Source organism: Scyliorhinus canicula, chromosome 17 (assembly GCF_902713615.1).
Source record: "Scyliorhinus canicula chromosome 17, sScyCan1.1, whole genome shotgun sequence".
NCBI lineage: Eukaryota > Metazoa > Chordata > Chondrichthyes > Carcharhiniformes > Scyliorhinidae > Scyliorhinus > Scyliorhinus canicula.
The window spans coordinates 95,640,841-95,657,286 of record NC_052162.1 but is presented as its reverse complement, the minus strand read 5'-3'; the positions used below and the strand labels follow the sequence as shown (position 1 = coordinate 95,657,286).

Below are 16,446 nucleotides of genomic sequence, written 5' to 3'. Positions count from 1 at the left end.
TAGCATGGCCAATCCACCTAACCCGCACATCTTTGGACTGTGGGAGGAAACCGGAGCACCCGGAGGAAACCCACGCACACACGGGGAGGACGTGCAGACTCCACACAGACAGTGACCCAGCCGGGAATCGAACCTGGGACCCTGGAGCTGTGAAGCATTTATGCTAACCACCATGCTACCGTGCTGCCCCTAGAGTAGGGTGATCATTGCTCGGCACAACATCGAGGGCCGAAGGGCCTGTTCTGTGCTGTACTGTTCTATGTTCTATGTTCTAGGCCTACGCAGTAGGACCGGCCCTGGAGCTGACACCCCGGATGTAGACTTCCTAGCGAAGGTAAAAACACGTTCATGGGGTGTGTTGTTAGTCGCGGTGCACAGCAGTGACCGAATGGAATGGAGTGCATCAGGGAGGACCTGCTGCCAGCGAGCGTCCGGAAGGTTCCTGGACCGTAGGGCCAGCTGGACGGCCCTCCATACCGTCCCGTTCTCCCTCTCTACCTGCCCGTTTCCCCGGGGGTTGTAGCTGGTCGTCCTGCTGGAGGAGATACCTCTGCTGAGCACGAACTGACGCAGCTCATCGCTCATGAATGAGGATCCCATGTCACTGTGGATGTAGTCGGGGAAACCGAACAGAGCGAATATGGAATCGAGGGCTTTGATGACGGTGGCAGACGTCATATCCGGGCATGGCATGGCGAAGGGGAACCTAGAGAATTCATCGACCACACTAAGGATGTAGGTGTTGCGGTCGGTGGAGTGGAGGGGCCCTTTGAAATCCACGCCGAGGCGTTCAAAGGGGCGGGACACTTTCACCAGGCGCGCGCTGTCTGGCCGGTAGAAGTGCGGCTTGCACTCCGCACAGACCTGGCAATCCCTGGTGACTGTCCGTACTTCCTCGACGGAGTAGGGCAGATTGCGAGCTTTGACTAGGTGGTACAACCGAGTGACCCCTGGATGGCAAAGGCTCTCGTGCAAGGCACGAAGCTGGTTCACTTGTGCGCTGGCACATGTACCTCGGGAGAGGGCGTCTGGGGGCTCGTTGAGCTTGCCGGGGCAATACAAGATTTCGTAATTATAGGTGGAGAGCTCGATTCTCCACCGCAAGATTTTGTCGTTTTTGATGTTGCCCCGCTGCGTGTTGTTGAACATGAAGGCTATCGACCGTTGGTCAGTGAGGAGAGTGAACCTCCTGCCGACCAGGTAATGGGTCCAGTGCCACACCCCCTCAACGATAGCCTGGGACTCCTTTTCAACAGAGGAATGTTGAATTTCGGAGGCATGGAGGGTGCGGGAAATGAATGCCACGGGTCTGCCTGCCTGGTCTAGAGTGGCGGCAACGGCGACATCTGAAGCGTCGCTCTCTACTTGAAAGGGCAGTGTCTCGTCTACTGCGTGCATCCCGGCCTTGGCTATGTCTGAGCGAATACGGGCGAAGGCCTGTTGTGCGTAGGCCGTAAGGGGAAATTGCGTGGACTGGATCAGTGGGCGGGCCTTGTCCGCGTATTGTGGGACCCACTGGCCGTAGTAAGAAAAGAACCCCAAGCATCGTTTGAGAGCCTTGGGGCAGTGGGGGAGGGGAAGCTCCAGGAGGGGGCGCATGCGGTCGGGATCGGGCCCCAGTAGTCCGTTTTGGACTACGTAGCCGAGGATGGCTAAGCGGTCTGTGCTGAATACGCACTTCTCCTTGTTATAAGTGAGATTGAGGAGAGATGCGGTGTGGAGAAATTTGGCACGGTTGGCGTCATGGTCCTGCTGGTCGTGGCCGCAGATGGTGACATTGTCTCAGTACGGAAACGTGGCCCGCAGTCCGTACCGGCCAACCATTCAGTCCATTTCTCGTTGAAATACCGAGACCCTGTTATTGATGCTGAAGGGAAGCCTAGGAAATTGATAGAGTCGACCGTCCGCCTCGAAGGCAGTGTAGGGATGCTCCGATTTATGGATGGGGAGCTGGTAGTAGGCGGATTTCAGGTCAATTGCTGAGAAGACCCAGTACTGCGCAATCTGATTGACCATATCAGATATGTGAGGGAGGGGGTACGCGCCGAGCTGCGTGTACCGGTTGATGGTCTGGCTGTAGTCCACGACCATCCTGTGTTTCTCCCCAATTTTAACCACCACCACTTGGGCTCTCCAGGGACTGTTGCTGGCCTCGATAATGCCCTCCCGAAGCAGCCGCTGGACTTCGGACCTGATGAAGGTCTTGTCCTGGGTGCTGTACCATCTGCTCCTGGTGGCGACGGGCTTGCAATCTGCAGTCAGATTGGCAAAGAGGGAGGGAGGGTCACCCTTGAGGGTTGTGAGGCCGCAAACGGTGAGTGGGGGTAGGGGTCCGCCGAATTTGAGGGTGAGGCTCTGGAGGTTACATTGGAAGTCCAGGCCCAGTAAGAGTGTCGCACAGAGGTTGGGGAGAACGTACATGCGGAAACGGCTGAATTCAACGCCTTGTACGGTGAGAAACCCCGGATCGGGACAGAGTGGGATCCGGAGGCCAGGGTGATCCGCTGGTTGGCGGGATGGACCGCGAGGGAGCAGCGCCTTACCGTGTCCGGATGGATGAAGCTATCGGTGCTCCCGGAGTCAAGTAGGCAGTAGGTCGCGTGGCCGTTGATGGCCACCGTCGTTGAAGCGGTAGCCAGGTTGCGAGGACGAGATTGGTCGAGCGTCATGGAGGCAAGTAGCGGGCGATCGTCCTAAGAGTCCGACGAGTAGCGGCAGCGAACCGGGTCCCGTGGTCCAGTCCCGAGGGGAGGACAAAATGGCAGCGTCCGTAGTACCTGCGGGGAAGAAGATGGCGGCGCCCATGCAGCGCACGTTATTGGGGCGGGGCAAGATGGCGGCGACCATGGAGCGCACGTTGTGGGGGCGGGGCAAGATGGCGGCACCCACTGATCGCACGTGGACCCGGGGGAGGAAGATGGCGGCGCCCATGGTGCGCATATTGCGGGGGCAGCGAAAGATGGCGGCGTTCAGTGATCGCACGTGGACCTGGGGGGGAAGATGGCGGCGCCCACTGGTCGCACGTGGCCCCGGGAGCAGCAGACGGCAGGGCCCATTGCTCGATCGGCTGAGGAAAGGGGGAGAGGTCGGGCGCGATAGCGGCAACTGCGCGGGCCTGACACACTGCTGCAAAGTGGCCTTTCTTGCCACAGGATTTACAGGTCGCGGCACGGGCCGGGCAACACTGGCGGGGATGCTTCTGCTGGCTGCAGAATTAGCAGCGGGTACCCCCAGGGTGTGCGGTGTGGCGAGCAGCGCAGGCATACTGCGCGGGAGCGGCCCCAGTCAGGGGGGTCGGTTGCGGGGTCCACGAGGGGTAGGATGGGTGGGCCGCGCAGCGGGCGGGATAGGATTGCACGTTACGGGAAGAGACCGTCATAGAGAGCGCTAAAGTCTTTGTCGCTGCTAGATCGAGCGCGGCCCCTTCCAGCAGTCATTGCCGGATGGGGTCCGATGCAATACCCGTCACAAAAGCATCTCGCATGAGGAGGTTGGAATGTTCCGTATCCATGACGGCCTGACACTCGCAGTCCCGTACTGGAGGGATAAGGGCCCGCCAGAAGTCCTCAATCGACTCAACGGTTGCAGGACGCGAGTGGCGAGTACATGCCTCACAAACAGAGTGTTCATCAACTGGACGTAATTTTCTTTGAGAAGTTCCATGGCGTGGGCGTAGTTCGGCGTGCCCTGTATCAGCGGGAACACGCTGGAGCTCAACCTTGAGTAGAGGAGTTGAATTTTCTGACCTTCCGATGGTGCAGGGTCCGCTGAGGTGATATAAGCCTCGAAGCAAACCAGCCAGTGGTTAAAGTCTTTTCTGGCATTCGCTGATTGCGGATCCAGCTGCAAGCGGTCGGGTTTAATTCTGATGTCCATGATGTGGAAAATCTCACGGTAATAAATTGATGTGCTAACAATTGCACACAAAGACTCGGATCTGTACAAGATAGGCTTTATTACCGTGAAATGTTATTCCTTCGACTGCAGCTGTAGAATGGCAGCTCAGGAGAACTCATGAATATTCATACTGCTCCCTGTGGGCAGAGCTAGCCGGCAGGGGCTTACCGGCAAACCTGTAATAGCAGGTACTGCTGTACATCCCCTAATACAGGCACACACATATATATATATATATACAGTGGTGGATCACCACACACTCCCCACCAGACCCGTCCCCGTGAGAGAATCCCATCAGAGACCCCATCCACCATATCATAGACCCCCCCCCTATATCATTTAGTCCCACCTGGATGCCAAAGAGGAGTCCAGGCATAAATAGTGAAAAATCCTGCTTTTCACTCATCTGTCCCTTACACCTACCGCCTCATACAGAGATGTAGAAAGCAGCACCTGTTACATCATAGAAAGCCAAAGCTACATCGCAAGGCTTTAAACTCCCTCAGATCCTTTGATCTGCTAGACTTCTATTCGCTTTCGAAAAGAAAAAGCATTTCGATTTCAGCCTACGATATGCTTGGGGAAAGATGCCCTAACTTGTCAGCGGGCAGAGGGGGCCCGCTGCCGGACCTCGCTATCGGGCTGCCCACCCAAAATGGCAACCTAATAGTGGGATTCAGAACTGAATCCCTTGCGCTCTCCGCCATGCATAAATTTGCACAACAAGGCAGAGGGAATCGCTTCTGGGCGTCACTCCTAGCACCAGTGCAAACCAGCAGCGATTCAGCTCCAGCAGCGAAAGAACATAGTCACCCAAACGGAGAATCCAGCTCTTGACAGAGATGTTCAAAGTCATGGGGGGGGGGGGGGCTCAGAGAATAGATATGGAGGAACTGTTCTGGCTTGTAGAAGTATGCGAACAAGATGGCACAGATTTAAAGCGATTTGTAAAAGTAGCAGGTGTGATGTGAGAAAAAAACCTTTTCACAGAGCGAGTGGTTGGGGTCTGGAATGCACTGTCTGGAAGTGTGGTGGAAACATGTTTAATCAAGGCATTCAAGAGAGTATTAGATGATTATTTGAGTCGTAACAATATGCAGGGATATGGGGAAAATGCTGGGAAATGGCACTAAGGCATGTTGTTCATTTGGAGAGGTGGTACAGGCATGATGGGCTTCCTGCAGTCTTAACAATTCTAGGGTTATGAGGACATTGGAGAAATTCAGGCTTATGGTCTCAAAAGCGATGGAATGGCTGAGAAGGTTTTGAAGGTGGACGATGTCAGAGAGGTGGTAATGGAAGGGAGCTGGCTTGACACTTTTTGTGTGCCTTTCAGTCTGCGATGACAATATTTCACTGTCAGGCATCTTTTTCTAATTCATGTCCTTTCATGAACAGGGCAACTCTCCAACCGAAGATGCATTTAGATACAAAAAGGATTGATGAATAATTAAATTCCTTTGTACTGCCAACATGTGCGTGCCATATTTACAATTGGATTGTGGAGTGCAATGGAACTTTGTGAAAAAAATATTGAAATGAGGAATACGAAAAGGCCACTTGATAAAGGGGACCATGTATCAGCTGCCATGTTGCAAATTCTATATGTCGTGAAAAGTGGTTACATCACTCCCCAGAGATGAATCGTTGTAATATCTACTTATACCAGCCTCTGTCATTCAATATTCACTATGTGCTTTCTATTCCAAGATCCCTGTAGAATATGGCCAATTATATTCCAGGAAACATCTTTATCAACATCTCGCCCGATAACTTTCATTCCTCCAATGCTGCCAATACAGTCTTAACCAGGTCAAAGGTTAGGAATCCTGTGGCAAGTAACTCACCTCCTGACTCCCCAAAGCCTGTTCACCATCTACAAGGCACAAGTCATGAGTGCGATGGAATATTCTCCGCTTGGCTGGATGAGTGCAGCTCCATCTCGGGCAAAGCAGCCCTTTTGATGGCTACCATTTTCACAAACATTCGCTACCTCCACCATCGATGAACAGTGTTATCCATGTGCACCATCTATTGTGTGCACTGCAGGAGCTCAGCAATGTTCCTTAGGCAGCACCTTCCAAATCCACAGCCACTACCATCCAGCAGGACAAGAGCAGCAGATGCCTGGGAACCCCACCACCTGGAGGTTCCCCTCCAAGTCACTCACCACCCCAACTTGGAAATATATCGCCGTTCCTTCACTGTTGCTGGGGCAAAATCCTGGCATTCCTTCCCTAACAGCACTGTGGGTGCACCTGCATCTCCGGTACTGTAGCAGTTCAAGGAGCCAGCTCACCGTCACCTTCTGAAGGACAACTAGGGATGGGCAATAAATGCTAGCCTAACCAGTGACACCCATATCCCGTAACAAACCATCTCCAGAACCATACAAATTCAAGGTAGTGAAAAATCCAAGGAGTGCTGCACTGAATGAAGTGTTATCTCTCAATTTGGGTAAGAGTCCCTATCTGCCCACGCAGGTAGATGTAATAGATCACCTGAAAATATTTGAAAAAAGAGTTGTGGAGCTTTCTCTGGTGGCTTGACCAACATTCATCCCCCAACCAACATCATTGTTTAGTCACTTCTTTCATTGCTGTTTGTGGGAGCTTGCTGTGCGCAAATTGGCTGCTGTGTTTCTGATGGTCACTGCACTCCAGAAGTACTTCATTGGCTGTACAGCAGTTTGGAACATGCTGAGTTATGAAAAGCGCTATATAAATGCACTCATGTTCCCCCTCTATCCTCACTGTATCCAAACCAAGATGGACTGCACCGGTCATATCCCTAACTCAAGCATGTCCATAATGGTGACTACTTCTAATGTGAAAACTGTGTTTACTTCTCACCTGGTTCGCAGCCTGTAACTCGCTCCACAAGTAATCACATGGAGCATCTAATCTAAATAGTGATCTTGCAAAATTACAAAACACCACAATTTTAATGCTTGCATGTGAAACAAGCCTGTCTACAAAACCGCCGTTTGAAAATTTGAACAGAGTCCTCCTTTGACTGTGCCGAGAATGTTTACATAATTTCACTAAGTCTGATGAATCATTTAGCCTCTCCTCATGCCCTGAATTGATGCTTTGCTGTATGTTTGTCCTGAAGTATGAAGGCATGTGCTTTTGCCTCCAATCTGTTGTAGGTGAATGCTGGTCCATTGGCCTATGCAAGAGCATTCCTCGATGACAATAAATCGAGCAAGCTTCCAACCAAGAAAGTGAAGCGACTGAAGGAAATATTTCGGTGAGTGTATTGGAAGGATTACTTATCGGCTTGGTGCGTGGCAGTTATAGAGTTTACAGGCAACTCATTTGAGTAAAGACACTTGGGTTATTGGTAATACAAAAAAAAGTGGATTGTCACGAGATCGCTCATTGAGGCCAGCCAGCGCTGCCTGTTGTAAAAATTTTCATCAGTACAGAAACAGAACATAGTGTGATTGCTGAAATCAGCTACCTCATGCAATTTCTTCACTTCCACTTGACTCACTGCCCTCTATTTACCTTCCTCTGTGTCCCTTCCCCCTCCTGTTTCCCCCTCCCTCTCCGAGCCATTCGCTCTCCCTCTCCTCCCCCTTCCACCCCCCTCCTCCATTGCTCGCCTTTCTCTCCCCTTTCCCCCTCCCCTTCCCCCTCCCCTTTCCCCCTCCCTTTCCCCCTCCCCTTTCCCCTTCCCTTTCCCCTCCCCTTCCCCCTTTCCCCCTCCCCTTTCCCCCTCCCCTTTCCCCCTCCCCTTTCCCCCTCCCCTTTCCCCCTCCCCTTTCCCCCTCCCCTTTCCCCCTCCCCTTTCCCCCTCCCCTTTCCCCCTCCCCTTTCCCCCTCCCCTTTCCCCCTCCCCTTTCCCCCTCCCCTTTCCCCCGTCCCCCTCCCCCTTTCCCCCGTCCCCCTCCCCCTCCCCTTTCCCCCTCCCTTCCCCCCTCCTCTTCCTTGCTCCCCATCCCTTCTACCCCTTTCACTTCCCCATCTCCCCTTTTACCTCCCCATCTCCCCTTTCCCCCCTCCCCTTCCCCCTCCCCTTCCTTGCTCCCCATCCCTTCTACCCCTTTCACTTCCCCATCTCCCCTTTTACCTCCCCATTTCCCCTTTCACCTCCCCACCTCCCCTTTCACCTCCCATCTCCCCTTTCTCCCTGCTCCCCTTCCCCGCATCCCTTTTTCCCCCTCCCCTTTTCATCTCCCCGATTCCCCTTTCTATCTCCCCACCTCACTTATCCCCCTCCCCACTTCCTCGTCTGCATCCCCTACCCCTCCCTCCCCTAATTCTCTGCTCCTTTTTTAATGTTAACATGTCTTGATAATCTGGCCCCGTTCACTCATTTTCCTCCTGCAGAATAGCAGGTGATGAGGGATCATCTATTCACCGAGCGAGCAGAGCATGGTGAGGAGAAACTTGACATATAGAGTCATGGAGGGTGGCGCGGTGGTTAGCACTGCTGCATCACTACATTCGATTGCGGCTCCAGGTCACTGTCCGTGTGGAGTTTGCACATTCTCCCCGTGGCTGCGTGGGTCTTTCACCACAACCCAAAGATGTAACGGGTAGGTGGATTGGCCACGCTAAATTGCCCCTTAAAAAGAATGAATCAATAAATATGGTCATAGAGTTTTTACAGCATTGTGTCCAGCCATCAAGCACCTATTTACTCTAATCCTATTTCTAGCACTTGGCACATAGTCCTGTATGCTATGGTATTTCTAGTGTTCATCTAAATACTACTTAAATGTTGTGAGGGTTCCGGCCTCTACCACCCTTTCAGGCAATGAGTTCCTGATTCCAACCATTTTCCTCACATCTCTTCTTAACCTCCTGCCCATTATGTTAAATCTGTGCCTGCTGGTTATTGGCCCCTCCACTAAGGGAAAAATACCTTCCTGTCTACTTTATCCGTGTCCCTCATAATTTCATGCACCTCAATCGGGTCCCGCCTCAGCCATCCCTGCTCCAAGGAAAACAACCCCAGTCTACCCAGTCTATCTTGATAGCTGAGACACTCCAGCCCAGGCAACATCCTGGTGAATCTTTTCTGCATCCTCTCTCGTGCAATGTCCAGAACTGCACACAGTGCTCCAGCTGTGGCCTGACCAGCGTTTTATGCAGCTCCATCTCTGCTGTTACTTTATAAACCGAGGGATAGAATATAAGTATCCCATATGCCCTCTTAACCGCCTTAACTACCCGTCCTGCTATCTTCAGGGATCCATACACATGCACTCCAAGTTCCCTCCAATCCTCTGATGTTCCTAGCATTCTATCGTTCATTGTATATTCCCTTGCCTTGTTAGTCCTCCCAAAATGCATTACCTCACACTTTTATATACACTGAGGGTTCTCACAGAATCCCGACAAGTAGGCCATTCAGCCCATCAAGTCTGCACCGAACCTCACCCAGGGTACCTCACCCAGGGCCACTCCCCCAGCCTATCCTCATAACCCCACCTAACCTGCACCTCTTTGGACACTGAGGTAATTTTAGTATAAGCAATCCACCTAATCTGCACATCTTTGGACTGTGGGAGGTAACCGGAGCACCAGGAGGATATCCAAGCACACACTGGGAGAACGTGCAAACTCCACACAGACAGTCCCCTTCGGCCGGAATTGAACCCAGGTCTCTAGCGCTGTGAGGCTGCAGTGCTAACCACTGTGCCGCTTGGATCAAAGGATCACCTTTAAAAGAAACATTTCACCTCTTAAGGGAAAAATTGGATAAGTATTTGAGGCAGATTCGGATGTAGGGCTTTGGAGAGGAAGTTGCTCAGTGTGATTCGTTTCCACATTCTGTATAATTGTCGGATACTAAAATAGACCTTGTTCTCGAATCGCACACAGGGAATTTGTTTCAGCCTGCAGCCTGGCTCTAGATTTAAACGAGAAGCTGATTAAGGAGGATCAGGTGGAGTACCACGAAGGGTTAAAAGCAAATTTCAAAGACATGGTGAAGGAATTGTCTGAAATCACCCACGAACAGGTCAGTGACACATGACTGCTGAGAGCGGGTGACACTAGTTTACTGACTGACTGTATCCCTTTTGTGTAATTTGCACCTACTTTCATCATGCATTTTCCCTGTAGTGAACTTTTTGCACAATTTGCTTCAGCATACGATTTAAGTGGTCATGTAGGCAAAGCCGTCAGAGGACCTTCGCTCACTCTTATGGCCCAGTCCAACGCTCTGTACCTCATCACCAAAGACATTTAGTCTTTATACTAGGCTGGATTTTACAGTCACCTGGATTTTACGGCACTCACTGACTTTACGTAAATCTGCTCACAATGTGTTCGCAGGCTCCAGATTGTAGACTTCCTCTCATCTGGTGTCAGTTTGAATTTTGCACCTTCTGCAGGGGATCGGTGGCGTTCAGCTACAGGGCAGCCAGCAGGCAGACTGATTAACTAGTCAGATTATTGAACTCTCACAGACAGCAAAGCAGGAAATGTATATCACATTCACAGTACAATACAGAAAGTGAAATAAGAATCGGGACATGTACATGTGAGAGACAATGTGCAAGTTAGGTGGATCGGCCATGCTAAAATTGGCCCATGGTGTCCAAAGATATGCAAGTTAAGTGGGTTGCAGGGATAGGATGGGGAAGTGGGCCTAGGTAGGGTGCTCTTTCACATGGTCGGTGCAGACTCAATGGGCCAAATGGCCGCCTTCTGCAGTGTAGGGATTCTATGGAGAAGCAGAATGCAAGGATTTTAAAAAGTGATTCTTTTAAATATTTGCAACATGGCTTTCCTAAAGGGGGATTAGACTCCACACTTCTCCACATAGGGCAGCAGGGTAGCATGGTGGTTAGCATAAATGCTTCACAGCTCCAGGGTCCCAGGTTCAATTCCCGGCTGGGTCACTGTCTGTGTGGAGTCTGCACGTCCTCCCCCTGTGTGCGTGGGTTTCCTCCGGGTGCTCCGGTTTCCTCCCACAGTCCAAAGATGTGCGGGTTAGGTGGATTGGCCATGCTAAATTGCCCGTAGTGTCCTAATAAAAGTAAGGTTAAGGGGGGGATTGTTGGGTTACGGGTATAGGGAGCATACGTGGGTTTGAGTAGGGTGATCATGGCTCGGCACAACATTGAGGGCCGAAGGGCCTGTTCTGTGCTGTACTGTTCTAAAATTGTCTCCTTTTGGTGCAGACAGGTCGGTCAAATGTAAGTCTCGCTTCATATGACATTGAAAACTCAGTTACTCTTGCTTGAACAATGCTTAATATTATTTTCGTTAGTGCTTGCAGTGAGAATAGTGGGTTTCAGACAGAGTGAAGGAGAAAGCTAGGTTAGGGCAGAGAAAGAGAGATAGAAAGTGAGCTCAGGGCAGAGAGAGGTACAAAGTGAGCTCCGGGCAGAGAGAGAGAGAAAGTGAGCTCCTGGCAGAGAGATAGAAAGTGAGCTCCGGGCCAAGAGAGAGAGAAAGTGAGCTCCGGGCAGAGAGAGATAGAAAGTGAGCTCCAGGCAGAGAGAGATGGAAAGTGAGCTCCAGGCAGAGACAGAATGTGAGCTCCAGGCAGAGAGAGATAGAAAGTGAGCTCCGGGCAGAGAGATAGAAAGCGAGCTCCGGGCAGAGATAGAAAGTGAGCTCCGGGCAGAGAGAGATAGAAAGTGAGCTCCGGGCAGAGAGATAGAAAGTGAGCTCCGGGCAGAGAGAGATAGAAAGTGAGCTCTGGGCAGAGAGAGATAGAAAGTGAGCTCCGGGCAGAGAGAGATAGAAAGTGAGCTCTGGGCAGAGAGAGATAGAAAGTGAGCACCGGGCAGAGAGAGATAGAAAGTGAGCTCTGGGCAGAGAGAGATAGAAAGTGAGCTCCGGGCAGAGAGAGATAGAAAGTGAGCTCCAGGCAGAGAGAGATGGAAAGTGAGCTCCAGGCAGAGACAGAATGTGAGCTCCAGGCAGAGAGAGATAGAAAGTGAGCTCCGGGCAGAGAGATAGAAAGTGAGCTCCGGGCAGAGATAGAAAGTGAGCTCCGGGCAGAGAGAGATAGAAAGTGAGCTCCGGGCAGAGAGATAGAAAGTGAACTCCGGGCAGAGAGAGATAGAAAGTGAGCTCCGGGCAGAGAGAGATAGAAAGTGAGCTCCGAGCAGAGAGAGATAGAAAGTGAGCTCCGGGCAGAGAGAGATAGAAAGTGAGCTCCGGGCAGAGAGAGATAGAAAGTGAGCTCCGGGCAGAGAGAGATAGAAAGTGAGCTCCGGGCAGAGAGATAGAAAGTGAGCTCCAGGCAGCGAGAGAGATAGAAAGTGAGCTCCGGGCAGAGAGAGATAGAAAGTGAGCTCCGGGAAGAGAGAGATAGAAAGTGAACCTGAGGCAGAGAGAGATAGAAAGTGAGCTCCGGGCAGAGAGAAATAGAAAGTGAGCTCCAGGCAGAGAGATAGAAAGTGAGCTCCAGGAAGAGAGAGATAGAAAGTGAGCTCCAGGCAGAGAGAGATAGAAAGTGAGCTCCGGGCAGAGAGAGATAGAAAGTGAGCTCAGGGCAGAGAGAGATAGAAAGTGAGCTCCGGGCAGAGATAGATAGAAAGTGAGCTGAGGGCAGAAAGAGATGGAAAGTGAGCTCCGGGCAGAGAGAGATGGAAAGTGAGGTCCGGGCAGAGAGAGATAGAAAGTGAGCTCCGGGCAGAGAGAGATAGAAAGTGAGCTCCGGGCAGAGAGAGGTGTAAAGTGAAGGGGAGAAACTAATGAAGAGAGGTAGGATGGATGAAATCCAAGCATATTGGTCAAATAAAGAAATGAGAATATGCTTCAGGAGCATGTATGATTACAGTGGGTAATGATTGGCTGGTTAATCAAGAAGTGAAAGAAGGGAAAGGTATTTTAAGGTTGCAGCTGACCACAAAAAGTGAAGTTCATGCTGTGGACAATGTGATTGTTGACAGTTCTGAAGTCCAAATGTACCCAGCAAAATGTGTGGTGAAACAAACAGCCACGTTTGTTCAAGCTTGTTGGTCCTTCGCAATCGGCTCCTCAAGCCTGGCACTGCCTGGAAACCTCCGGGAAATGTACGTGATTTTTCACCTTCAAAAGCTGGTAGTCCAACTATGCAATTTTTCTTTTCACAAAGCTTTTCAAGCATATTTCTTATTCCTTACTATTCAGTCAGCTCACACTGCGCTTTCAGGCAGTGCATTCCCAATCACAGCAACTCACCGCAAAGAAAGAACCTCTCCCTTGGTTCTTCCAATTATCTTCAATCTGCGTCCGTTGGTTGCCAATTCCGCTGTCACTGGAAACAGTTACACACTATCATTTCTTATCAGCCTCGTCCTCATGTTGAACACCTCAATTCAATCTCCCTTTACGCATCTCTGTTCTTGTGGAGAACCACCTCAGCTTTTCCAGCCATTCCATATAACTGAATCTGCGCATTCTCAGTATCGTCATAGCAAATCTCTCCTCCACTCTCCCCAAAGTTCAGCAACACGTTATGGGTGGGATTTACCGGTCGCGTTGCTCATGAAAAGCAGCGTAGCACAGTGCAGCGTGACGAGTAGATGCCGGGAGATCCCACTTCCGGGATCGAACTGGTTTGCCACACCTCGAGAGATCTAATGGAATCCTGCGAAACGTCGCGATGTGAGTCCCGCCCATTGTGAGTGGGATCACTTCCTGGCAAATCTGCATATTAGAGTGAGGCAGCTAGTCTCGCTGTAATATGCGTTCCCGAGATCTAACAAAGGCATGGGATCTAGATCTTTCACATTGGAGATCTCGGATGAGTGCCGTTCAGTACTGGTCTCCACAAACTGGGGCCAGGCGGAACAGTACTCGTGGAGGTCTCCCAGGGGATTAGAGGCACCAAGGTGCGTGCCCTCTGGGAAGGGTGTTACCCTGGCACTGTTATTGCCACCTGGGCGCCCTGACATTGCCAGCCTATCACCCTGGCAGTGGGGGTCTCGAGAAATCGGGACGACATTTAAAAATGGCTTCCCGATCTCTACTGAGGGGTCCCAGCAAGTGGAGCTCCTCCATGCACAAAACGGGGCTAAGTGTCGAGGAGTTCCCCGATCTAACCGGCTGGGCGTTAAATAGCAGGTGTTTCTCGGTGCTCTGAGCGGCAGGAAACGCCCGGCTAATCACACGCAACATGACTCTGTCCTCCTTTGGGTAGATCACGCCCAATGTTTATTTGCAAAATGATAGTAGCATGTTGACTTTAAGCAGTGCACTTTCTAATCCATAAGTACACAAACTTCACGCAATGAATATTGCACACTACTGCCAAATCGGTTGAATTCAACTCACGCTGGATCATTTTGCTTTTCAGTTTGAGCAGCTCCTCTTCTTTCACCTCTCTCGCATAGAATTGTGGGCAGCACGGTGGCACAGTGGTTAGCATAGTTGCTTAACAGCTCCAGAGTCCCAGGTTCGATTCCCGGCCGGGTCATTGTCTGTGCAGAGTCTGCACATTCTCCCCATGGCTGCGTGGGTTTCCTCCGGGTGTTCCGGTTTCCTCCCACAGTCCAAAGATGTGCAGGTTAGGGTGGATTGGCCATGCTCAATTACGCTTAGTGTCCAAAAACGTTAGGTGGGGTTACAGGGATAGGGTGGAAGTGTGGGGTTAAGTAGGATGCTCTTTCCAGGGCCAGTGCAGACTGGGTGGACCGAATGGCCTCCTTCTGCACTGTAAATTCTATGTAGAATCACAGAGGTCTACAGCGCAGAAAAGGCCATTCGGTCCATCGCATCTGTGTCGGTCAAAAACAACCACCCAAGTATTCTAAACCCACTTTCCAGCACTGGGTCCATACCCTTGTATGCCTCGCCACCGTAAGTGCACATCTAAATACAGCGACCATCCGAAAGGAAAATAAATGAAAAACAAGAGTCAACCCAAACCAGCAAAGGAAAAGAAAAGTGAATGTCTGCTAAAGTCGCAGCTGAAATTGTTAATCTTCTGTCTCTGCCCCTGGAAATAATTCTCTCCACATTTACTTTACAAATTCCAACTGCCTAAACTTTGCTCCTCCACAATATTTCTGAACCATGCCGTCACCTCCATTTTGATGCCATAGCCCTTCACTTTCATCCCGGTTGTTCTTGCGGAAACACCATTAATCTCCGCCCCTTTTACTCCAGGTGCCTGGGCCACAAAAACAGCAGGTCCTGCCCTTGTCTGCTAAAAATGCTCACTATTCCAGTGCGATCCTGAAATGTAGAGATAACCCCCAAGTGAATTGATCTACGGCAAACTCCCTTCTTAAGCCCCTCTCCCCTGTTACCTCCACCCTCAACTCCAGGAATAAGTTTGAGGCGGCCATAGACTTCCTTACTACTAAAACGAGAATATCCAATCTGTTGCCTCCCACTCACCCATTGGGATAAACTTGCTTCAATCTCCACCACCGCCCACTCCACCCCGTTCGCCCTGAATTTGCATCTTCCTTTAATTTCTCCCTAATTTCTCCTCATGCCCTCTCTGAACTCATCTTGTCCATCTCCTGTTCCCTCGATTCTATTCACATCAAACTGCTGAATCAGTCAGGTTATTTTCCTGGCTCCCCGCTGATATTGTGAATGGTTCTCCTTCTTAAAATCCCCCATCATGGTCCCTTTTACCAAAGGGACATACTTTTCTTTTAAATTTAAAGTACCCAATTCATTTTTGCCAATTATGGGGCAATTTAGCATGGCCAATCCACCGAGCCTGCACATCTTTGGGTTGTGGGGGCGAAACCCACGCAGACATAGGGAGAATGTGCAAACTCCACATGGAGAGTGACCCAAGGCCGGTATTCGAACTCGAGTCCTCAGCGCCGCAGACACCAGAGCATTAGAAATACCATAGCATCCAGGATTATGTGCCAAGTGCTGGAAATGGGATTGGAGTAAATAGATGCTTGATGGCTGGTGTGGACACAGTGCTGTAAAAATTCTATGACCATATTTATTGATTTATTTTTTTTAAAGGGCAATTTAGTGTGGCCAATCCACCTACACTTTACATCTTTGGGTTGTGGTGAAAGACCCATACAGTCACAGGGAGAATGTGCAAACTCCACACACTGTCCCAGAGCCGGGATCGAATCTGGGACCTTGGTGCCTTGAGGCAACAGTGCTAACCACCATGCTGACCTTAAAGGGTCAGACTTTGACCGATCATCACTGCAAAGCACAACCCCATCTTAAACATCCCTTTTCTCTCCAAAGTGCTTGAACAGGCTGGCCTGGCTTTTCACAGTCGCAAAGACTCTGTGGACCGTTCAAAATTGTGGTGGGCTCCAGTTTCAGTGTCACATCCCCATTTTCTACAGATCCTACTTTCACCAGAGGTGAGGGAATGAAGCAGGTCATGACTCCCACATGTGGTGATCCTAAACTCAGCAGGGCCATTTTAATTCAATGCTGCGTCCAAAACAAACCCCAATTTCGATGGCTTTATCCTGCAGTGTGAGAGTTATGAATCTTTAGAGAATTGGTAGATGCCCTTGAAGACCAGTGAAGGTCTGTAGAACTGTCAAGCTCTCTAGCTTTATTTTTTTTTTATTTTAGAGTACCCAATTCATTTTTTCTAATTAAGGAGCAATTTAGCGTGGCCAATCCACCTATCTGCACAACT

The 16,446-nt window shown here is 50.6% G+C and overlaps 1 protein-coding gene across 3 annotated transcripts in view; it reads left to right on the top strand.

Annotated features, from left to right (window-relative positions):
- The window catches only part of dock11 (dedicator of cytokinesis 11), a 321,886-nt gene that overhangs the window by 289,845 nt on the left and 15,595 nt on the right, over positions 1 to 16,446 (top strand). For all 3 annotated transcript variants that reach the window (XM_038774333.1, XM_038774332.1, XM_038774334.1), the window contains exons 51-52: positions 7,049 to 7,149; positions 9,735 to 9,873. In XM_038774333.1, coding sequence (XP_038630261.1) covers positions 7,049 to 7,149; positions 9,735 to 9,873 — 240 coding nt within the window. The remainder of the gene's footprint in view (positions 1 to 7,048; positions 7,150 to 9,734; positions 9,874 to 16,446) is intronic.